Source organism: Pleurodeles waltl, chromosome 2_2 (genome assembly GCF_031143425.1).
Source record: "Pleurodeles waltl isolate 20211129_DDA chromosome 2_2, aPleWal1.hap1.20221129, whole genome shotgun sequence".
Classification (NCBI taxonomy): Eukaryota; Metazoa; Chordata; class Amphibia; order Caudata; family Salamandridae; genus Pleurodeles; species Pleurodeles waltl.
The window spans coordinates 876,072,151-876,097,935 of NC_090439.1; the positions used below are offsets into that span (position 1 = coordinate 876,072,151).

At 43.6% G+C, this 25,785-nt stretch overlaps 1 protein-coding gene across 2 annotated transcripts in view; it reads right to left on the bottom strand.

Annotated features, from left to right (window-relative positions):
• Positions 1-25,785, bottom strand: part of RGS22 (regulator of G protein signaling 22) — a 742,354-nt gene that overhangs the window by 191,573 nt on the left and 524,996 nt on the right. For both annotated transcript variants that reach the window (XM_069220550.1, XM_069220549.1), the window contains exon 19: positions 24,213-24,371. In XM_069220550.1, coding sequence (XP_069076651.1) covers positions 24,213-24,371 — 159 coding nt within the window. The remainder of the gene's footprint in view (positions 1-24,212; positions 24,372-25,785) is intronic.

The following is a 25,785-nucleotide window of genomic DNA, read 5'->3' on the forward strand; positions in this document are numbered from 1 at the left end:
TCCTCGCGGGTGGAATACATCAGTTGCGATTCCCGCAAGGGGCAGACAACTACAATGATCCAGTACTTAGTGCAACTGGAACCTGACTTACTGAGACTCTATCGCTGGGGGACGGTGCAGCAAAGGCATGCGCCTTCAGGGGAAGTCCTGGTTGTTAGGGCAATGGGTACAGTGGGGGAAGCGACCATGTTGGTTCCGTTGGGGCCGCCTAGCTCCTTTCATCAGGCGGTTCAGTGGTATGACAGCCCATGTCAACTGTGGTTTTGAACCAGGGCTTCTCTTGAGCCACGACGGTTCCTTGCTGAGAGCGGCGCCGGGAGAAGGGGAGAAGCACACAGCCCTTCTACACAGGCAAAGTCAGTCTGGAGGCAGCGCTCATTATGTGCTGTACTTGAAAAGCTAGGTAACTAAGCACTCACAATGCACCAATTACAAGAGGAAATGAACGGGCAGTGACAAACACATGCTGTGTGAGGAGACCGAGGGGGCCGGACTCAAGGTCCCACAGCCCCCTCTGGGGCAGTCCAGCATGAGGAGAACAACTGGGGCACAATAGGGGCAGGCAGGTCAGCTCAATAAGGCACTTAATGGCGGTTCTTCGTGGCAGTCTAGCACTGCCTATGCAGTCCAGAGTCAGGGAGCAGCTGGCAGCAGGGAAACAAGCAGAAACACAATCCAAATGAGTCCCTTGTGCCAAAAGAAGAGCAGTCCTAATGAGTCCTATGTGCAGTCCAGCAGTCCTTCTGACAAAGGTTCAGTCCCAGTTCCAAAAGTGCTCTCTCCAATCATGGGGCAAGAGCCCCCTGTTCTTATAGTCAAGGTGTCTTTGATCTAGGGGGCACTTCAAAAGAAACCTTGAAGTGCACAACACCCCATTTTAACCCAAGCCTTGGCTCCAGACATCCATAGGAGGTAAACAAGCCCTTTGTGTGAGTGCAGGACACAGCCTATTCAAATCAAAAGTGTGTCCCACCTCCCTTTCTCCCAGCCCAGGAAGACCATCACTATGTAGATGAATGCTGATGTAACCCTGTCACACCTAACCCTCCCTGATGGATGGCTGTCTGAGGAGTATGCACAAAGTGGAGCTGTGATTCTGCCCTGGACGTGGACTGGTCTGGCTGCAAAGCACCAATTATAAGCACAGAGAAAGGCCCACTTTCTAAAAGTGGCATTTCTAAAATAGTAATGTAAAATCCACCTACACCAGTAAGCAGGATTTCTCACTACCATTCCAAACATGCCCACAATACCCCTCACAGATCACAAATTACCACTTAGACAAATATAAGGGAATTCCAAAGGCAAACCTATGAGAGGAGCAGCACCTACTATAGTGAAAAATGAAATTGGCTGTTTGTCACTACTATGACATCTAAAACATAAGAATACATGTCCTTCCTTCTACATACACAGCACCCTGCCCATAGGGCTAACTAGAGCCTACCTTAAGGGTAACTCAAATGTAGTAAAAAGAGTTTTTTAGGCCTGGGCTAGTGGTTTGACTTGCCACGTCAGTGTGGCAGTAAACTGTGCACGCCTGCACTGCAGTGGCAGGCCTTAGACAAGTTTGAAAGGGTATTACTGTGGGTGGTACAATCTGCGCTGCACGGCCACTAGTAGTATTTAATTTATAGGCCCTGAGTATATGGTGTACCACTTTACAAGGGACTTGTAGGTAAATTAAATATGCCAACAGGTGTAGGCCAATCATACCAAGTTTTAGGGGAGAGGGCACATGCACTTTTTACCAGTGGTAACGTGCCCAGAGTACTAAAGCCAACAAAGAGAGGGTCAGAAAAAAAGGGGGAGAAAGGCAAAGAAATTAGGGATAACCCTGAAGAAAGAGCCATTTCCAACAGATGGTATATGTCTCTCCCTTTAATTTCCCGTACACCCCTCTAACTCCTTATTTCTCACTTAAACCCTATCCTTTTGTGCAAATATTCTCCATTTTCCAGCCACTCTCCTCTGCCCCTCCTACATTTGGTACTAAAACATACACCTTTGTGTGTTGAGGTCTCCGCAGTCAGGCTGGTGATTTCTGCACATAAAAGATAGGAGAAGTGAAGGAGTAGACCTCCACACAAAGGTACGTGAATAGCATTTTGTAGTACATTAATAGTACTATTGTAGTGCTTCTAAACATACTACAAAATGCATTCTGTGAATGGACCCCTTAGTGTCTTTGGCCGCTAACTGGCCAGCGCTCTTTATTCCCCCCTCGCTCTCCATCACCCCTGTCCACAGGCTCTCTCCTGGTTCTCAGTGATTTCCTTTCTCTATAGAGCAGTAGTAGAATGAATATAACTCAGTTGCAAATTAGGTCACCCCAAACAGTATCTGCAATCAGTCTTGGCTATTGTCTTACCACTCTCGTCTGGAATCAGTCCTCAGAGGTCAGTCTCGCCGGCCCGAGCACTTGGGAATGCCCACATACTCCATGTGAGTGGTGACATACTTCCCATTTAGTTCCTCGTGTCTCCTGCCTTGGGCACTGGTTCAGCATGTGACTGTGGGTCTGGTCTCCTCCCTCCAGCTTGAGGAATGTTAGCAATGCACTTCCACTGGCTGGGAACACAACCCTACATTTCATCTTGTGCAAAGGGATATCCAAAATGGATTCAACTGGCCTCCATTACTCTGGCTCACTCAATTTTCTGTAAAATGTTTTTATTGAAGTTTATCAAGACACTTGAATACAGCAATACAGAAGGAATCTCTGGGTATGGAGTAACAAGAATAAGTAATTGGTATGCTATACATTAATAAGTATAGTATCCTGTGCGTGTCTGCACCTTCTTATAGCCATAGCCATAGGAGTAAGGGCAGATACTGTCGTAGTTTGGACTCTTGCTCTGAGCAAGACTGCTGGTTTAAAGATAACAGTACTTTTGTTTGTAGGCGACTGAGTCTTTCCTACCACAAGTCGCAACTGTTGTCCCAACCTTACCGGCTCACTAGCAGTACCTCACCAGAAACACAATAGTAAAAGGTGATTTGTGACAGTTGCTTACGCATGGACTCAAAGTAAGATATCTCAGGGTTGTCGTGGTTAAACGGAAATTACCCTTTTCTCACAGATATATTATGTCTCATACAAACAAAGGCAATAACACAGATGCAGTGAAGTTATAATAGTTTTTATTTAACATAACTGCAATTTGCGATAAGTTGCATGAACTGCAATGACTAGGATAATGAATATACTAAGCAACAGTATTGTGAAGAAGAGAGTCATTGTTATGAAGACTCCCACCATTTTGCAATATATGAAAGAAATATATATGTATGTATAAGATGGAATATGCCCTAATACCCTAATGAGAATAGGCCTAACCTCCTACCTAAAGGAGAGCTGGGTTTGCTAAACCTAATCTGCCAAAGCCGTGTCCATGAGAGGAGCCCCCAACCCTCGTTACCTTGGAATGAGGTCTCTATCTCAGACTCCGTAGGGACACGAAGACTGGGTCAGCGTCAAGATGACTGCAGCATCGGTATCAGCGATGGTGGCGATGCCCTCTGGTCGGAATCCCTCTGATTATCTGTCTAAAAGTGTGATGTATTTATACAGATCTACAAGGTCCCCTGACGTAGGTGTATTCCAAAACAATAGATAACAGGCATGCTTGGGACGGCAATTAATATCAACAATCCCTCGAAAGTATAGAGAGGGAAAATCCCCAAGTGTGAACACCTACTGTTTGTTTGTCTTTCGCGCTTGATCCTGACGCCTTGGCGCAGTGACACTGATAATAAAACTCATAACAAGTGGCTTAACTATAAACAAGGCAGCCATCTTAGAGGAAATAAGACAGAGCAAGCTAAGTAGGTTAAAAGTCACTAGGTGACGGGGGCACGAGTCTACAAGCCTACGGCTAAGCTAACTCCTGCTATCCCATTAAAACGAACTAGGATTCACTACAATACTTCTTACATCCATGTCTAACAAACTGAACATGTAATGACAGCAATATAGAAATACCCAGTAGAATGGGATCTGCAACTTGGGGAGGGGCATGAAGTAGGGTAGAGACAGCTGGCTCACTCACATCATACTTGTGCCACACACACAACACTTATCAACACGCATAACAGACACGCTGGATGTTACCGCAATGGACTGGGTAAGCACAGGGATGTTGAACCTTAGATGAGTGTGCGCGTAGGCATCCATTTCAGTGACTGAGATAAAAATTCTGGTCACACTAGGGAATCTTACGACACAGAATGCTGCCATCACCACTTTATATGCGAAACCCATTACAAAGACAGTAGTCCATTCACTTGAGACATTATTCTGTTCCTGATCCAACTAGTAACACCCTTTTCCATGGTTTATACTCTTTCAGTGGTTTTGTGTTTGATGATACTTCACGGTGTTGGACCTTGGGTTGTGAATGTGAGTGTACAGGTTTTGCTGTGAAGTACAGAACAATCTTTCCAGTGACCCTGGGCTCTGGTAAACCAGGGCAAGGGCAGACTTGTGCTAGCCTTTGAGTTGCATGGTAACCCATAGGTGGTCACTTAGCTTCCACCCACTACACCAGTGGTTCTTAACCTTTGGTCCAATGGACCCCTTGGGGCCAGCGACTGCTTACAAAAATAAATTAGAATGTTAATAAAGTGTATATAAATAAAGAAGCAAAATTTAAACATTCTGTAAATGTGAAGGTATTTGAAACTATAGGCTAAAAATTAAGTCAGTACCCTCAGATTTATTTGCAGGAGCACGGTAAATGCATCAAACAAAATATACTATGTACTATGAGTGGCCTCAACTGAATTTAGAAAAGCTACAACCTTCCCATTACATTTTTTAATTTTGTTCATATTTGTCTGTGAATTAAAAGAAATATTTCATTATTTGTGTATTTTTTATGTCTGTATTTTTCATGTATTGGTATGCAGCTCAAATCATTGAAAATGCTAAGCCCGGGCCTACGCCTTCTAATAATGACTCGGTGGAGCTCTCCAGATTCTAATAATGATTCAGTGGGGGTTCCCGGACTCCAGTAATGATTAAGTGGGCATCCACAGAAGTCAAAATGTTAAGAACCATTGCACTAGACTATAGGAAGCTGTACTCACAGAATTCATGATGAGTATAAAAGACATATAGATATTGCTGAAGCCTTTCCAATCACTCCTCCCAGAATAGCCCATCAAACTGAATAATGTCTACTGACTGTGATTCTAATGGAAATACTGCAGTTTAGTGGAGAAGAAGTACCATAAAAGAGTTTGGGGTCATATCTACGCCTTAGATGTTGCCAGGACCATCAGGGTTCAATTATTCACTATTATTGCAAATGCCCAATACTCTCCTGATGAAAATATAATAACCTTCTGCTTTTATAAAATATACATCTGGGTGTCTACTGTATCTGACTTCTCTCACCAACAGGACGAAACCTGAGCCCAAGCTACCAGTGAGAACTCGGGAATGCAAAGGGAGTATATGGTTAATCCAACTGGAGCACAATAGCACCTGGACACTCAGACATCAGAAGTAACACCACCCCACATTTTCTCCAATAATCACTGGATGCCCTGGGACGAGACTACTTCTTGCATGAACTTGATAACTTACCTTTGATACCTTTCTTTCTGCTTGTCCTTCGCATGTTGATGAGTCTGCATTTGCGTCCAATAATTGTTCTGTGCCTCTTTTTTTGACCTTGCATTAAAAACTCTTTACTAGGATTTCTCTTTTTCCCCACTTTGTTTCATTGCTTTTGCTTAACAATGAAGTTCCGTTTCTCTCACATTTTTATTTGGTTCACAATTGTGTTTCTTTACATACCACTAATGCATGTGTTGGGACATTTTAATCTGATATTGATCATGGTACATGGATTGCTCTAAGACCTTTGCAACTGATTGTTAATTCGTGCACCACATATAATGTGGTAAAAAGCCTTCTCCAAAGACACTATCCCTTTAAAACTATTGCAAAGGGATGCAACTTTAGTGTCTCCTCCTCATGCACTTACCCAGCATACTTTCTATAATTCACCAACTCAATTCCCACATGGTTGTATTCTATGTAAGGTTGGAGCACTGCAAATGATTAATAAGGGTATATAAATGTATGGTGTTTGTTAAGAAGGGACAGCAACACCTAGAAATACCTGAATCACCGTGACCACTTGTAACCTTTGCTGATCCGTTATTACTCCCTTTACTTGTCTATTCATTGGGAACCTGCACCAAAAACTACTGAAAAGGAATGAAGCACAGGACAGACTATGGTTCAATCAATTAGGATGCAGAAAAATTACTGCCCAAAAGCTGCATCTTGCAGGAGGATTAACTGGGTGATTGATGCTTGCAAAAAGTGCCCAGAAAGATGCCTGACAAGTTTCAGCAATGGGCATGGCCCTTGAAAAGCTGTCAATACTGTCTTAGGTCTTTTGAAACTATTGTGGGGCCTTGGAGGTGGCTAAACTCCTCATGTCAATCTTTCAATACATATCAGACTATTAATATACCAAAAAAGGCATTTGTTGCTTCGTTGCCTCGTGTGCGCAAACCCTAGATAATAGAACCATGATCTGATTTCAGAAAGTTAGTCATTCTTTCAAAGTAAAACTAGAAGATCTTGAAACATTCATGGTATGCAGCTGTAGAGGAAACACAACATTATGGGGGTCATTCTGACCCTGGCGGCCGATGACCGCCAGGGTCACCGACCACGGGAGCACCGCCAACAGGCTGGCGGTGCTCCCTCGAGCATTCTGACCGCGGCGGTTCAGCCGCGGTCAGAAGCGGAAAGTCGGCGGTCTCTCGCCGACTTTCCGCTGCTCGGGGGAATCCTCCATGGCGGCGGAGCGCGCTCCGCCACCATGGGGATTCAGACACCCCCTACCGCCATCCTGTTCATGGCGGGAAACCCGCCATGAACAGGATGGCGGTAGGGGGTGCCGTGGGGCCCCTGGGGGCCCCTGCAGTGCCCATGCCAAAGGCATGGGCACTGCAGGGGCCCCCGTAAGAGGGCCCTGCAAAGTATTTCAGTGTCTACTATGCAGACACTGAAATACGCGACGGGTGCCACTGCACCCGTCGCACCTTCCCACTACGCCGGCTCAATTCTGAGCCGGCGTCCTCGTGGGAAGGTTGATTTGCCCTGGGCTGGCGGGCGGCCTTTTGGCGGCCGCCCGCCAGCCCAGGGCAAATCTCAGAATCACCGCAGCGGTCTTTCGACCACGGTGCGGTGTTCTGACGGGGTTACTTTGGCGGGCGGCCTCCGCCGCCCGCCAAAGTAAGAATGACCCCCTATGTCTGGAAAGTCCTGAAGAGTTATTCGCTGGTTAAGATGAAATTCCACCAAAACCTTAGGGAAAAAAAGCATAGATTTCAGGAAAACCCAAAGATGGATCCTTTGAGGAAAGAGTGTAAAGTTCCACAATATTTCTTGCCACGGTAACAGCAACTCAGAAGGCTCCAAGCAAAGAAGTAAATGTTACAAGAAACCACATTTTCGAATGGTTTGTGCAACAAGTATGCAATTCCTCGGGGAAGCAGGAAATCTTATTAGGAGAAGTGAATACACAAGGCAGCCGTCATGCCTTCTAAATGCTTTATCTTTCATGGAGAAAAAGTCTATTAACATAGGAAAGAGGCAGATGAGTGATAATGTTTACAAGAGCCAAACAGGATCCCTGAATCAGCCAAACTTGTCAAAGATTCACATAATACAAGGAATGTGCATGAGCCCAGTGACCCAGGCAAGAGCATATGGCAAGAGCATCTGCTTTCATATTGATTCCCAGTGGAGTCTTTTGTGGCTGCACATGGAATGGCAAAGTTTTTTTCTGCCACGTCCAGTTGTGAATTTCCTAGTTTCTCAGTAAGATGGTTCTTAAGTTCAGCAGCGGCGTGGAGAGATGTAGAACACATCCTTTATATTGAAACAAAGAGATCCATAATGTGCAGAAAGTGCCAGGAGTGGCTGTTGCTGAGTATAAGCAAGCAATATTTACAGGGCCAGAACAAGGGATGAGCACCTCCTCCAAACTGCTGGAAATCTTCACTTTTTGAGAGCCATTTGACTAAGGGGAATTAGTAGAAAGGCACAGAGAATTTTGCTTGAGCAACTGAGGTGAAGAGCATATTCTCAGAAAATGATTTGCAGGATATGCAGACAGAGAAATGCTGATAACTGTCCTTTGTCTTTCAACACCACTGAAGCTGCTAATATCAGTTTTCAAACCCATTCAAGGCTGTCTTTCTCATATGAAGTAGACTTTCTCTACACTGGAGAATTTTAGGACCAGAATTCTATGAATCACTACATTTTCTGGGTTTGGGCTGCTAAAATGTTTTCCTGTGTACTAAACAAACCCATTTTAGGAATTGCTATTTGGAAAGGGAATGCTGTGAGCACAGCTCCCAAGTAGCAATTCAGTACCCTAGTTATCAATGATCTGTGACTGGAATTCTGTTGTAAATCATTGGTACGTCATGAGTTGGTGTGGTAACTTATTCGCAAAAAGCCTTAGGATAAAAAGAATTGGACCTATTCCCCATTGCTAAATCAGTACACGTTTTAGTGGGAGTAGGCAGTGGTACGAGGAACACTGTCAACGGTCACTGAAACTTTCCAAAAGAAAACTTTGTTATTTAAGGTAGCCCAGTTTCCTTTAACTTTCACCTCTTGTCATGGAGATAGATGCAATACTAAAATAAACAGAAGAAAATCTGTCACTTGGACAAAACTAACAATCTACACTGAAAATATGCTTCCATCTTAGAATCAGATCAATACGCTGTGCATGTATAGATAATAAATGATTGATAATGTCTCTTACAATATTTTTGTAAAAGTGTATTTTCACTGTGATGTCACTTCCTCATGAGACAGCAACTATGCAAATTACCAATTAAAAAAGGTTGATGAGTGGGGAGCCACAACACTCCATAGCCATATTTAGTAATGTACAATACAGATGGCTCTTACATGCCTTTAACAATGCCCATAGTTATTGATATAATTTAACTGGGTATAGAGATAAATACTTGATTTCACTTTCTTCCTTGATTATTTGCACACCCACAGCGTTCTATGGAGCCCCAGTTATGAGGTGAACCCCCTAAAACGTTGCTGCAGAAGTAGAGAGAGGCAGGGAATTATTACTAACAATCTTCCTTTTCTACTGTTTATCACAGTTGCTGTTGTCTTGTGTTTTGTTACTTGTTATGCCAATTACATTACTTAAAAGTTTATGTTCTGACTTAAACGTTCCCTTAAAGATGGAGCTCTTATGGGGGATGATAGAACTTATTTTGTTTTGCAAATATTTGCTTTTGACTTATTTTTTCCAACTGTTAATGTGCTATTTTTCATGGACTTTTATCATACTATTAATATTTCCCACTTTGAAGATATCTGTCCTCCCAGTAAGTAAACAGTTGTATGCAGTTCCTCCATGGTAACCTTATGAAAACATGTACCTCCCTAGAGTATGCCATTCATCCCAGCATATGGCCAATTATTTAATTTTGTGGAAGGCAACTTCACTTCATGAATAAAGAGAATATAAACAGGGCTTCCACTGTACATAATTTCCATCTGGGAACATCTTGGCTTCATGAGATAACGCATTATCTCATAAATCCAATGGAGCGGAACCATCAATTATCAGAGCACACATCAGTTACAATTTAGATTCCAACAACAACTGGGTGACACTTCAATTACCACTGAGTGGACAACGTGATTTCAACAAAAGCACATTACATTCACCCTCAACTAACAGTCTATTCACTCCTTCTGGTAAAGGTTCATGTGTCTCACTTGGGTCAGACTCTGTCCATGTCTAAATACCGATATCGCGCCAAAGGCCAGCACCCTGGCTGAAACAATTACAACAAATGCATCTTGCACTTCACAGTTTTCATTGCTTTTGAGCAATTGGTTGCAATCTTCCAGGATCTATGATTTTGGATTTTTGTTTTTTTTGCTGTAACTCACTATTTGCTAAAGACTAGAAGAAGGGTAAAATGGTGAGTGCAAGTGAGGTGGGGGGGACAACAAGTGCAACCAATTTTTTTTAGGTCGAGCATAGCAGCACACAAGCACTGCTTTTCCAAAGCGTTGTTATCTATTTGGGCTTTTAACCCTGCCGACCTCACGCCCATCACTATTGCTCATCTATAGGCTTGCCCTGCAAAAATCGTTTATCATCACTGGGAAATGCTTTACGTTTGTCCTTTCTTGGGGTGGTTTGGTTACTGCCTTGGACATTGACCCTGTTACATGTCTAATTGCAATTTTGCTGATACGTTCAACTGCAAGCGAACTTCTTTTTCCTTTTGTGTGTCTCCTTCACGCTCATTCTGTGGAACTTTGAATCGGCTCGCTTATGTGAAACTGTCTTACTTTTCATTTTCAATTTATGTGGCAAGAAAAGTCCGGTTAGGAGTTTACAATGCTAATAACTCTAACTCGAGCAAATGCGAGACCCCTGGCATTGCAAATGCTTGTTTTCCATGCACTGATGGGCCAAGGGCCCTGATGTCAAGGCACAGTGCAAGCACTGTAGACAGAACTGAGAGAACATACGCCCTGCCATATTCCTTTTTATAGTACTCTATTATTATATTTTTGAAGGTGATACAATGATTCTGCATAAACAACCAAGTCATCATCAAAAACACCACGAACAAATGTGCGAATGTGCAAGACAGAATACCATTTTAGGCAACTATTGCTTCATGTTAAATCCAACTCCAAGCCCCGTTATCTTTCCACACTTATTTACCAAGAAAAGTGAAAATTTTAAAAGGCAAGAGCAAGTTAATTGCTTCATGTTATGATATCAGAACTTCCACCTTATAGACAATTAGTAGGAAAATGTGTCAAATTTAAAGGAGGCATCACAACTGGTTAAAAGGTATACCTCAAGTAATTAAGGGCTTTATTTAGAGTTTGAAGGAGTGGGACAGTTGCCAAAGTGTTGGATGTCTCATCCACCATATTTAGTGTGCCAGTGATCTCAATACACTCTTAATATGCAAGACAGTACATCTACCACTTTTTGCCAGAAGTCTCACATCCGCCAAAAGCAAATTAGACTCCATGGCCCTGATTCAGAGTTTGGCAGACAGAGTACTCTGTGCAAAATATAATAAAATGTATACTGTCGGCATAAACCTTCCAACAATGGTCTGCGGGAGAATGGGTCATCAAAGGTAAGCCACCCGAACCTCTGTCCTATTTAAAGTGGGTTTATTGTTACTGTCCTTAACTAACAAAAATATCCTGGTGGTGAAAAACTAAGAAAATAAAACAAATATCCCCAAACTATCGCTTAAAACTCCCATTAGTTTGCTGTTGGAAAAGAAAAACTTTTAAAAGTTTGGTGTAAGTGTCCATCACCAATGACTGACACACAACATTTTTTTAATGGCTTTGTATGCACTGCTGTGTTTTCAATTCCTACAAATCCAGAGAGTTCCCCAGAGTGAAGGCAGGGTGGTGGATGTAAAGGCCTCCGGCATACGGACTGCCTTTACTTTGTCCGCCTAACTCTAATTGGGGCCCCAAATCTTGCCATGTTTTTAATGTGATTTATTCTGATCAAATCAGCAGTGGTTCATTCACAGGAGTGTAGGGGTGTTGACCCCATACTGCTGTGAGCCACTACCGTCCAGGCTCATTTTGACAATTTAAATTAGTCCTGTACGTCTAGTCATTTTATTTCATTATGGGGTGGGGCTCTCATTAGGTGGGACGAGCAGCAGAGACTGAAACTGAGCTGCGTATGCCAGACTGGCTGGTATTTTTGCGGTGGCCAGCCTGACGTGTGCAGTTCACTACACATGAATGCTACCATGGAGCTGCGTGAGCAAAGACACAACCCCATCGGTCTTCAATGCAGCGTTGTGCTTGCATGCCGCACCCAATCCTAGCACTGCTCTTATGTTTCTTAGTATTATATGCAGCATTAAAGCACTGTTTGGGTTGGCTGGGGATCTCGGACTCTCGGGAAAGAGAAGTAGTGTCCTGAAATCACCCACGTATGTCCCTCATAGGCCTCTATAGTAAGGTGAAAAGACTGCCTTTTTACCTTAGATTTCCTGTTGCTTTCCGTTTCGGTTCTTGTGTCTCAAGTGACATGCTCTTAGCTGGTCCCTTCTCTTGCTTCTGGTCGTGGGCAGCGGAAGGGTTCTGTTTCTGTTCCGGACAGAAGCCACCAAATACATTTTGCCCAGGCCCTCGAAATCACCGCGCGCCAAGATGACCTAGCGCTATATAAATCATGGCAACAAACAGCCTCGGATTAGCAAGGCGGGCAATCGGGCATCGGCCGATGTGCCTGTGCCTGAGGTTAGTTAATGGGCCGGATTTTTGGCCTATTAAGCAGTGCAACCTGATTTGGCCCTCTTGTACGCCACCAAGTGCACAACGCACAACATCAAAGGCTGTTATAATAGCTTTTATATATATTTATACTGAACATGTCTCCATGCAAATGAAGTCAGGGCAGCCGCTAATTGTCAGAGGCAGAATGACAATGGGGCTGCTCCAGCTGTCACAGCATGCCCCCTCCGACTCTCTCAAGGTGTGACAGAGCTCCTGATGGGAAGCAGTTACCACCTGCTTTGCAGAGGATTGGGGCAGGGGAGAGGTCCTGAGAGTTGGGTGGTGGCGGTTGGTGAGAGTCAGAGGGAACTCCGCAGTTGATTTTTGTCCCCTCCCCTCCATGGAACAGGGTGGGATAAATTAGTCTCTGCTGTTCTTCTTTGCTTGCCCCATATCCGTTCCTGCAGTCAATAGGGAGAGGTTGTGGCCTTAGCGGACTTTGAAACTGGGAAACCAGGTTTAAGTCCCAGCATCAGCTCAGCATCCTGTGATCCTGGGCAAATCACATAATTCACCTGAGCCTCCAAAGAAATTAATCTGACCTTCTATCATGTTATCTGGTGCTCTTGTAAAGCTCTCTAACACTCCTGTGTCAAGTTTATGCTATATAAAACTGCATGTATGTGAGGAAAGTGACACTATGGGCCTGATATAATGGACTTGTAATGCAGCGGGCGGGACATTTGGGACAGATTAACCCCCTCCGCCAAAGTTGTAATCAGGCCCCATGTATTTTTATTTTTGCATTTACACACTAGCATCATTCCATTTGTTGGAACTTACGCTTGATGCTACCTGCAAGTGAAACAAAAATAACTATGCGCCTTTCAACAGTCTCTGAACACTAAAGGACTTCTCTTAAGTAGTGTAAAAGTACTGTGCATATCTAAAAAGCCATGGGTGAGTGTAAAAGGCCTATGGATGAAGAGGGCTCTCAGGGGATCTTAGGGTGAGAAATATTCCAAGAGCACCCAGGAGAATAACGTGGAATAATTTTGTTTCCAGTCTTGACAAAAGTTACTGGCCCTAAAAGGTTTAAAATACTTTTAGCATTGCAAATATTTACCAACATTAGGTCCATGCTCCTAACTAAATAGTGTTTTGCGATATGCGAATGTGGGCCACTTTTTTTTTTACTGCCCGGGCCTAATTGTGGCCCCAATCCAACCCTGCCAACAAACATTCACAACTGTGAAATAATGCGCAGGTCCAGCAACAACAAACATGTGTGTTCACTTCTAGGTCTCTCCCATGCTCGACCCCCTCCCCCCCCCCACCTCCCCTTTTCACAGCATATGACAACCCCGATTCAGCACAGCAAACATTGAACCATGGCAATGCCTTCAGCGCCACCTGGGGGGGTGGCGGGGATGGCCGTGGGGGGTGGGGGTTTGGGGGGGGACATTCAAAGGTGCTCCTGAGGCCCTTTCACATTCTACACGACAATGGGTGACCGCTCACCTTGTACTTCACAGACAAAGTCTAGGCTGATGGGAAGTGATGGGAGGGATGGGCCTGGATACAAACACCGTCCTATGGGCATTGAAGACATTGCTGTGACATGTGAGGGCTGGCAGGGTCTGGCACTAGACACCGTCCTATTAAGGAATTAAGGCGCTGCGCGAGACATACATATTAAAACTCAATATGTGTATCCTGTAGTTTTGAGCCCTGCAGGAGTCAGAGTTAATTCCCTTATTTGCTAATTGTGTCGGGTCAGCAATGGCTCAGTCTGCCCTATATGTTTCAAAGACAAGGGATTTTTCTCTATGGGTCTCTGATCATCCTTAGAAGATGGGTGAAATGTTTTTAAACTCATTTGTAACCCTGTATTTATTCCCATTTTGTGATAACGCTACTATCAATATTATTAAATGAGTAATGGTTTTATTAGATTTATGTAGTTGCACACAGCTGTTCCGGGCAACTTGATTATGAAAACAAAAAAATGACTACAATTTCATGTCAACTCAATTCTTGTTAAGCAAAAAACTGGTGAAAATTGAAACAACTCTGAATGGGGAAACATGTTAACCTGTATGCACAGCGCTTTAAGTGGAATGGAAGGGGTGAGGGTTCTCCTAAGAGCAAAACATTGTGAATTAAGTTTTACTAGGGTCTGTGTAATCGATAATAGTCTTCAGTTCAAAGTGCCCCAGTTACTCCCATTTCTCCATTGCACACTGCTTTTCTCTGCATTGTCTCTCTATTGGAAACGTGCACCCATTTCTCTCCACATATTTTCTGGAAACCTGCATCTGCAAAGTTCTTACATACTCATCTTCCTCTTCAAAATAGTTTTAACTCTCTCCTTTTTTCTCATACTTCCTTTCATCCCCTGCACTTCTCTATCTCCTGTGCTCAGACAACATACTCACTCCACTCACCTGTAAGCACAGAATTTCTTTTCATTTTTTGCTGTACATATTTTGACAGCTGTGTGACCTCCTTTATGTGCTTTCCCAAAATTGACACGCTGCCAATTTCTAGGTGCCCTGTAGAGAAGCCAAGGATTAAATGTTCCTATAGGATAAACACCTTTATGACACGTTAAGAGGAGCTCACCTCCAGAGTTCTCAATACGGCCCTGCCGTAAACAAGCTTGAACTCACCCAGGTAGCATCTTGAGGCAGGATGTAGTAAGATATGGGGCATTCTTTAAAGGTTTGACATATTTCAAGACCCCAAATTAAGAATTGTTTTATAAATCTTGCTTTTCACAACATTCTTTATTGAAATTAGCTTTAAAATACACCATTTGGCCCTCCTTTTCCAAACGTTTCTCCTAAGGAGACCCTCTTACCCTCCCATTTTGAAAGTTGGGCTCCCTCACTAGTAGTAGAAAATACTTTCTTCGGTCATACATGACCATCCAAGTGCACATAAATATAAATTACATTTAAAACATTACTAAAATATGTACAAAGGCACATGAATAGAGAAGATAAAATATTACTAAAAATCCTACTGTTGAGGCTCATTAAATAACTCAATCCTAAAAACAAAAATCATAAACCCCATGTCCTGGGCAGAATGTTAATTCCCCAAATTGCAAAAAGTCCCACCATTAATAATTTCGGAAACTATTTCAGGCCAGTCCAGTCCAGTAACTTAGAATTACATTTCCTAGTTCAATAATTATCGACCTAGACTAAATTATTTTGGCACCTGCATCAGAATGATAGTAGGAATCTGTTTACTGAAAATACTATTTCCTCTGTTGTGTCATGTTTTAAAATTCTTAAGGCCTGACAATGATCTGTTATCCCGAGCTGGAAGCAGATTGGGCGAATCCATATTCTTCTTTGATTACTGTACTCTGGGCATGCAAATAAAACGTGGGCTTCAGTCTCGTTCTCCAGGCCGCAGACTGGACATGAACTTGAGGCGAAGCCCCTGTTCCACCTACTGGTGACCGAGCTTAGGGGGAGGAAGCCTGTTCTGAATCTTATAAACAGACTTTTAGCTAGTGCTGGAGGGATTCTGTGAAGATATGGTTCAAAGCAAGGGAAGAGTTTTATCTCCAAAAAGCTGCTTGTCAATGTGCTGTGAGTGCCCGACAGAGCTGTCTGTTGGTATGTAAACTCCCAATATCGTTTTTTTTAGTATTTGGGTATCAGCTTTGCGTAAGCAATCGGACTCATCCCAGAATCTATTCAGGTTCAGTTTACTGAACCAGTCTCGCACTGACTTCATCCAGGGAATGCGGCTCGCGTTGGCTGGAGTAATCAAATCCCTGAGTCCCTATAATGACTCAGTTCATTAGTAGACCACAAACGGACCCAATAAGCAAGAGGCCTTAAAACTGCTAAATTTGCCACTCTATGTAAGTTTAAATCCATGTAAAGCGGGGTTAATGCGCTCCCCATCGGTAATTTTAAAAAGTTTGTTATGAATTTATTTTCTGCAACAGTCAAGCAATCCAGGTTACTATGCCCCCATAGTTCTCCACCAAATAAGGCAGCTCCATGTGCCTTTGCTTGATAGACTGTTAACGCTGGAGAGACAGATCGTGAGCTGGTTGCATTACAGACCCTGATGATAGCGTTGGAGTTGTGCTGAAGCACTAGAGAGGACATGGAAAGTTGGGGGAGCCATTTGAAATTGCTAGTTAATTTAACCCCCAAGTATTCAAATGATTCAATCCTCCCCAGTACTTTCCCACCTGCTCTAACTGGTCTCAACTTAGTTCCTCTCTGCCCAAAGACCATATATTTTGTCTTCTCCACGTTTAATTCCAATCCTCTTGAATTACAAAAGTTTGTGAATCTGTCAATGAAAACTTGGAGCCCCATTGGTGATCTGGAAATCAGTAGGGAATCATCAGCGAAGAGTAACATGGGAACTTTTAAGTTGTTCAATGAGGGGGCATTGTTCTCACAGTTACAAAGGTCTTTCGCCACTTTGTTGATATAGAGGGTAAATAGAGTGGGGGTCAATACGCAACCTTGGCACACACCACGTCTGATGGCAATCTTGTTTGTTAGTTCACCCCTTTTGCCTCATCGCACTTGAGTATAATTCATAGAGTGCAGCCTTATAATCAGCGTGAGCATGTTTGATGGAATCCCCATATTTGACAACACTTGCCATAGCCTGTTGTGCAGAATAAAGTCAAAAGCAGCCTTGAGGTCTACAAAGGATACGTAGAGCTTCTGTCCAGCTAGTGTCACATATTTCCAATATAAGCAGGCAAGCCTAAAGACTTGATCCGTGGTGTTGGTTTTGGGGCGAAATCCAGCCTGTAATGGGGTCAAGATTTTCTCATCTTCTACCCACGTGAGCAACTTCTTGAGGATCTGTCTTGCGAAAATGTTCCGAAGTTTGTCTATAAGGCTTATTGGTCTGTACTTAGAAGAACAGCTGGCATTCCCTTTTTTGTATATCGGTATAATCTCTGCCCCCCTACACAACTCCAGCATATTCCCTCCCCTTGAGATTGGGTTAGTCAGCAGATTTATGTAGGAACTCCAAATTAACGTCTCTGATTTATATAAGTCTCCTGGGGTTTTATCAGGGCCAGGTGCTTTGGCACATTTTAGGGCATTTATCGCTCTGAGCGTATCAGCTATACTGAACTCTAGTGGGTCCATCTCCTCCATCCCACCCTGCCCACAGGTAATTCCCTCTTTGTGCACTTCAGCCTCCTTATGCTTATGTTCCAGTATGTCAGCTCGCTCGTATAGGGTAGAGAAATAAGCGACCCAACTGTCAGGATCTATATGATGATGGAGGGGATTTGTATCATCTGATCCTGCTTTTGATACCAGCTTCCAAAAAAAGTGAATCTATAATTTCCACTGCTTTTAACATTTCACACCATATTGAATTGCCCCTCTCTTTTTTTGCTAAATGAAGTGTTCTATCATATTCCCGTCTGATGTTGTTTCTATTGCTCTCCCTTAATGCCATTTTTAAGTGCGATTTAGCAGTTTTGCAGTCATCATTTAACCAAGTAATCGTTCTTTTCCTTGTCGCCTTTCCATGGTTCTTTTTGTAAAAAGCGTATTATGCACTTCTAAAATCAGAATACCCAAGGGAGGATGTCCCTCCTACTCGGAGAGATAGAATACAAAGAGGTCATATATCTCAGAGTGCGAGTTCCTAATGGCCACCATGGCAGGCCAGGACAGATACCGACCATTACTGGCAACCTCAGGCTCAAAGGACGTTATCACATAAGTAATGTTAGCTTTCCTTACTCGATCCCCCGTCTGCAATAGAAGAAGAGAGTTGTTGCCACTATCCAGGTGATTTTCGACTATCATGTCTCCCAAGAGGCCCCACAGTTTCACTTCTAAGAGGATATAATCGATGAAATTGGATTGTTTAAACCTCTTGAATGTTTTAGCCAACCATAGATCAGATGTTGTGCGGCCATTAGAGGTTCAAAGGCCCCAGTTGGCCATCATTAAAACTATCTTAAGGGCAGAGGCTGAGTGATTCTTACATGGGTTCCCTGCCATAGATGGAATATTCCAAAATTTATCTTCTGAGGTGGTAACCTCTTTCAGAAGGGTGGATGGCTCAAATGTTATGTTGAAGTCACTGGCTACTATAATCTTTGTCCCACTATCCAAGTGTTCCAGTGACTCCTCTAGCAACAATAAGGTAGGGGCCTCCTCGCTGCCTTGTCCATGCCTAACTTAGATGTTAATGAGAGCAACATGTAGTCCGGAGGGGAAAGTTATAATAATGCTCAGAATATCTGCTGAGTCTATTTTCATACGTTTGCGGCAGCGGCTAGATAAGTCGTTCTTTACTAAAGTCAGCAGCCCCCCCCAGCTCTTCCAGAATTCCTGGGTGGCTTTGCCTCTTTGCTATAGGAGGTATAGCTGTTGATAAGCATTTTATCTGTAGCCCAGGTCTCTTGGAACATAAGGATATCACATTTCTCTATATGTGAAACCTACTCATTATCTTCCAATTTGTGCCTGATCCCTGCTAGGTTCCACAACATCAGTGAAAGCTGATTACTAGGGGTAGTGTCTTTTCCCTCTACCAAGCTGCTCTGAAACTTTGCCCACCCCCCTCAGGGGGGGGGGGTCTGTGGTGTTGTCCCTTGTGGATCTTACAGGTGGATCCTGATGGTCCCTCCTCCAAGGTGATCCTCTGCATCTCCTAAATCTTTTTTATGTGTTGTCTCATTACTGTTTACCGTAGGACTAGCGATAGGAGATTCGTCAGGGGCCAACCTCACCTCAGCCACTCCCGTCTTATGTAAGCACGCCTGCTCAGAAATGAGCAAGCGGGAATTCATCCCTGCCTCTTCCCCCATATACAGTCAGTCCACTTTGTCAAGGGAACTGAGCTCAGGAGGGTGACCATTTAATCCATGACTAGGCAATTCTTGTTGCATTTGTAAAAGGCACCCCTTCCAAAATCCTCCCAATATCCCTCTTTCGGAGGGCCCGGTTTCATACTGATTGTTAATGATGTGCATTCCCTTAATCGGCCAGTGAGTTGCTCAAAGCCCATAAGGTTATTAACCAGGGTTTTAGAGATTAATTGAACTATGATATAGTCATCTGGAGCCTGCTTGACTGAATATCTCTTCACATAGATAATGTCTAATCTTACTATAGATAGGCAATTGCGTTGGTATCTAAGCCAAAAAGTGACTTTATTAATCAAGGATGCAGTATCCTCATAGGAATCCTTGCTTAATTTAGGCACCTGCGTTAAGCAGATCTGATCCCCACGGTCTGCAAAATTCCTGCATTGAGTATGGTGATATCTTCCAGCTGGAGTATGGAATTCTCTACTATGATGATAGTCTAGAACAGGATGACGTTTTAAGCTAGAACAAGCTGGAGAAGTTCTTTTCACCAAACGATCATGAATGCTCCTAGGGCTAGGGGGTTTAGTACCCCATTTAATCCTCCCATCTGGTAGAGTATTTGGCCTCAGGACAAGTAAATTGATTGCCTCTTCGGGGACCATCCCCAGATTTTTACTATTGCCTGGGTAGGCAACTTCCTGTTTTCTCCTAGCATCTGATACCCTACTTAGGGGGTCTTTACAGCTGCCCTGACAAGACCAGCAGCGGTCTTTCAATTTTGCTGTCAAGTTATCCATCTGGCTAGCTAGTTCAGCCACCATCGTACTGAGTACGTTTACTTCATGCCAAAGTGGATCACAGTTGTTGGTCAACTCAGCTATTTCTTCCTGTAGTTTACCTGTAATGCTAGTAGGCAGGGTGGTGCACTCGGTTTCTGCCAAGGGGGGGGGGGCAAACCTGTTTGTGCAGGGTGTAGTCCTATTCACTATTAAAGTGGGTAAAAGAGGAAAGTTTGCCGGGGGTAGAGGATCTACTAAAACTCCAGCTGTGACACTCCGACTACTCTGATTTTTATCACTGGGCATTGGCGTAGTCTTATCGCCAGTTGGGGAGCGTCTAACTATAGCTTCGATTTAGTAAACATATCGGGGACCTTTACTGTATGTTTCCTCCCTTGTCCTCTTGGGTGATTTACTTTTTAGCAATAGTTCCCCCTCCCCAATAAGGTTATCAATTTCTAAGGGAGTACCTGGATCATCATTCACCAATAATCCCCGCTTGGTCAGTTGTGTTTGCTTTTTAAGTTATTTTGCACTGCTGGACATAGACTCAGTAGCCTCTGCCTTGCACTTACCCATTCTTGGTCATATCTGGGACTCTCCCAGTGCCCCTAATTGCAGGCCAAATACAGCTTTTGAGCCAGGATCTCCTTACGACCAGAGGGTGAATGGGGGTAGGCCCAGCCTCTTCTGGCTGATGACGGGCACAGACAGGCCCGCCCTTGGCCTGGGCTTTGCCTGGGAGCGTCCTGCGCTGCGGTGTCTGTCCCTGCGCTTTATAGCGCTGTTGGAGTGGAGTCAGCTGTGGCAGGTAATGGTCGCCTCCTGGGGCCAAGGGCAGGCTGGGACTTGCAGTCCCCCTCTGTGCGCGCGTCCCGCGCTGCGGTGTCTGTCCCTGCGCTTTATAGCGCTGCTGGAGTAGAGGAAGCTGTGGCAGGTAATGGCCGCCTCCTGGGGCCAAGGGCAGGCTGGGACTTACAGTCCCCCTCTGTGCGCGCATCCCCTCACTACTTAAAACTCATCCACAACTTTTATGCCGCACCACTTTGAAATGTCACCAGCCGCCACTGGATCAAATATAAAAAAAAGTGACACGAACTGGAGAGTGTTTCCTATAGTCCGGTATTCCAAAAATGAATATGAACAAGTGCACTCTTCTTATTGCAAAAAGCCGGGAGACAAATGTCTGCTGCTAAAAGACGATGAGTAATTTGTGCCTTGTACTTAACAGCAGTGGATATACATTTTATTTGGTTGACTCTATAGAAACAGGATAACTTAAAGGTATGGATGGAGTCTGGCTCCTGTGAAAGACACTTAAATACTTCTTACTTTGACTTGAATCTTTGGTGATAATGCCAACTCTGTAATAATGAATCCTTTGCTCCGTACTTGCGTTCAGAGACAGCCTTGCTTGGAGGAGGAAGTGCTGCCCATATTCTCTTTTTTAATGGGCGTGTCAATCTTTTTTTAGCAGTTTCACACATTTTCGGATTTATGTGAAAAGATTACACTTGGCTTCCTACATTTAAGATTCAAGATCAAATTCTACAGCTGTTAAGACATTCCTACAACAAGGGAGAGGGCCTTTAACAAGTGGCATAGCTGAAGCCAGAAGGGCTTTAAAGGTATAAGAATATTCCACCTGCTGAGGATAATATGTGCTGAATTAAAAATGGAGAAACTAAAAAGTAAACATTGGAATGTTGGACAGACGCTCCATACCAGACATTGTCAACCTTAAGCCACGCCATTGTCTTGAACAGGTCTCAACATTCCAGTCTTCAAATATAGTGTAAAGGTGAAATTGCTAAATACTACCACTGTAATCTCCACTGATTGAACAAAACAGTGTTTAACGCCTCTCAAATTACATTCTAAAGCCTCTTTGTAGAGCAAAACAACAGCAGTTATACTCACAAAGCCTAGATATTGTGGTAGTATCTCAGAGAATTATGATAAAAATCATTGTTGAGGGCCGCAACATAGTTGAGTAATCTAACTTCAACAGAGGTTTTATATCTCCAGCACTATTTCTCAGAATATATTTTAATCTGCTTCTTTTCATTCTTAGTAAGGAAGTTTCTTAGATAACGTCTCTTGTCAGCATTCCTTATAGTTTTCTGTTTATGTTCTAAGAATTTTGTTCCTCGAGATGATAGAACATTATCTCGGTATGGTTAGGGCATAGAAAAGCTTAAGTATTGTTCTCAGTTGTCTACGTGACCTGTAAGTGTTTGACATGGTGCATTATTGGGGACAATGATAATTATTGCAACGTATTATATAACAAGACCTTTGAAATAGATACTCGAGCAATAACAAGGATGATCCATTACAGCCCACCAAAATATTTAATATTTCTCATTGTCTGAGATTTCTGTTGGCACATTTGGTGCTCTGAAATCTATACTTTACCATTTAAGTTGGTAAAAAATGAACTAGGCTTTGTAGTTTAACTATTTCGTAAGCAAATTCTCTACCTTTAATATTTTCTCTGACTTTATGGTAAGGGCTGTTTAAACATTTGATTATTATTTAACAACAGTAACTTTTCAATCAGAAACAAAGTACATAGCACTGATGACAGTATGTGGTTGAAGGGGAGGGGAGCACACTCCTAGCAAGCCAGCCCCGGTCAGTTCACAGTGAGTTTAATTACTCACAAGTAGACGAGTATTTACCGCCAATGTGGGTGCAGCCAGTGCTTGAATTTCTGGACATGTGTTTCTGGCTTCTTGCCCATCTTTAGCAGAAAGAAGCACGCACATTTGGGGGTGATTGAAATGTCACCTGTAGCATATCTGGTAATGTACCATCCAAAGCATGTAGGTACGGCCCAAGGCTGGTGAACCAACTGACTCCCCTGCCTAACAATCAAGAGGCGAAGGAGCACGCTACCAGCAAGTCAATATCTGTTTACCCGTTGCATTCTGGTAATTGCAGTTCATAGCGTTGTTTCTGAATTATAATTACTCACAAGTGAAACTGCATTTATTTGAGGAAGTGCATTGATTTTCATCAAAGTCATAATTTTATTTTAGAAAATAGACTTGGAATGTGTATGGAAGTGAAATAATGTGGAGTGCTTCAATTATTTACTGGTATTTGTCATTATACTGAGTCCTACCCTCCTTGTCACAGTCCTTACATCATGAGGGTGATTCATGCCAAGCAAAGAGGCAACTGCTCTTATCCCATCTCATCACAGAGACAAGGTGGTGCTGGAGAGAGTGCTACCCGGGGCTCCAGTATGTCACTCATATTTTGGATCTTCTGTGTCCAGAAAACTCCGGGTCTATGAAGTGGAATGCTCCCAACTAAAGAGGGTGAAGTGTAAATGGCTGTGTGCCTCTTTTGAGAGCTTACCTCATGTTGTTTAACATGTTGAAAGTAACAGTGCTAAGGTTTACCCAGTGGAAAACACACTGAAAAAATGTATCCAGGGCATAGATAGGCGTCGTGATGTACGTTCAGTATTCACCTTTTCAATGTCAGGAATCCGGAGACACTTGTGTACTTGGAAGGACGGAGGGCCCTGGGTGTGGAATCATATTTTCATTACTATGAATGGCCCCCAACATTGTCTGCTTATGCCTCCAGCAGAGGCTGAGCTAGCTGAGACAATAAAAAAAGCATACTGAATGAATATGACAGGGACTACAACTTTTTGCACTGCAGCAACATCTTGACTTGCAGAGACAAAATAACAACCGGTATCAAACAGTGTCCGTTCGGCTCCAGGCTTTGGTACTGTTCAATGCTGAGCACCCCAAACACTACCTAGGTTGGAAAATGCATGTCCACTGGATGACTCAGACTCATTTAAACATCAATGCATTCACTCGTTCTGCAAAACTAAATGACTTCTCTTAATACAACTATGAAGTAAACTATTTTATATTGCCTCAACACACAGGCCCTGATTCCAACTTTGGCGGGCGGCGGTGGCGCTGCCCTGGTGGATTCGCCCAGCCGGGGCAAAAACTGCGGGAAACCGCCGGCCCGGTTTTCCGACCGCGGCTTTACCGCCGCAGTCAGAATGGGCTTTGAAGCACCGCCAGCCTGTTGGCGGTGCTTCCGTCATTCTGCGCCCTGGCGGTCCAAGACCGCCAGGGTCAGAATGACCCCCACAGTCCTTCCTTATGCTTGAATGACTGTTAAGTTACTGGGCAATTAAGGTTGAATATTTCAGATGATGAACTGAGAACTCTGGTTAATCTCTGCTTCCACACATTGCTGTAACCAACAGAGCATGGAACATTGTGACTAATATCCTTACCTGAACTTTCTGCCGTTCCCTGTACTCATCAGTTGCCAGAAACAATGGAAGCCACTTCTTTTCTATCCTCATCCTCACATACTTCTGAACTTCCAACAAGACAGCAGATGCAAGTCGATCCTGAAGTATCTTTCCCCATCCTCCGCCTAGCTGCATTACCTACATAACGACAGAAAAATCACAGTACATAGGATGAAGCCACTCTGGAGTAGAGCAAGGGCAAACACTTATAAAATGTCACGGCACTGCAAGTGGATCAAATTTAATAAATATGCACTGTCACAATTCTTAGAGCACTGGAGTCAAATTCTTGTTCATTAATCATGAAGATTCAGGTATGATCTCTGCCCTTCTGTAACTATGTGCAACCATGTTCATCTCCACCGTTCCAGCCTTCACCTTCTAATCCTACCTGCTCATGCCTTGAGATCCTGGCAATCTGGGTCACCCGATGACCCTTGCCCTCCTCATAATCTTGCTGCTAATTGTGCAGCTATTAAACCCACTCTAAATCAGCTCCTAAATCAGTCAAGATGATTGGCACCAGTGCTCAGTAGCTGGAAACAGGCCAAGCTGATTCCACTTGGAAAAAATAAACATCAGCAGGCATGACCAACCCTGCCAACATCCGTCCCATCTCTCTGCTGCCACTCTTCACCAAGATATTAGAGAAGCACATTAATAAGCAGCTCTCAGCTTTCTTAGAGCAGTAAACGTTACTTCACCCCTCCCAGTCAGGCTTTTGCTCGGGTGTAGCACCGAGACTACACTGCTGGTGGAGGCACACACGATCAGGCTAGCGGTGGATCGGGTGGCACTGATTCTTCTTGGTTTATCTTCAGCCTGTCATACAGTCTCACCCTCTGCACTCCTGCAGGGCTACAGGTGACTGTGGTTCAGCCTTGGCATGGCTTTGATCCTTTCTGACTGACAGTTCCCTTCAGTCTGGATGGCCCTATTTGCCTCTGATCCTAAACCCCTGGGTTATGCGGATCCTTAGGAGCCTGCACTAAGCCCCACATTGTTCAATGTGTTTATCACGCCGTTGGTGTCCCTAATCGAAGCTTTGGGGTACAGATAGTATCCTATACAGATGATACACAACTGCGCTTCACTCTTGACAGAAACACAGGAAATAGCATTTAACACAACATTCGAACCAGGCTCTGCTAGAATGTGGCAGTTACAACAAATGCTACTTTACCACACATTCATTTACCACACATGCCTTAAGGAAAGCAGCTCTGGACTTTAAATTCCAAACTTTTCCCTACTATAGTGTAGACTGGTGTTGGAATTTAAATTATACCGCAACAAAGTCCAGCGCTTTCCCTAAGGCATGTCGTTGAAACAATGAGCGTGGTAAACGATTGCACGGTAAAGACACATTCATTGTAAACAATGAGAAGTAACAACATGTCTTGTAAAGCCATACAACCCAAAAACACACCAAACGCACTAAGTAATTTTAAGGCTTGCTTGACAACTGTGTTTCAGGGGATGCGCAACACAGGCTTTCAATGCAACAACAGCCAGACAGAAATTCTGCTCTTTGGGGTCCCCCCGCCCAGCT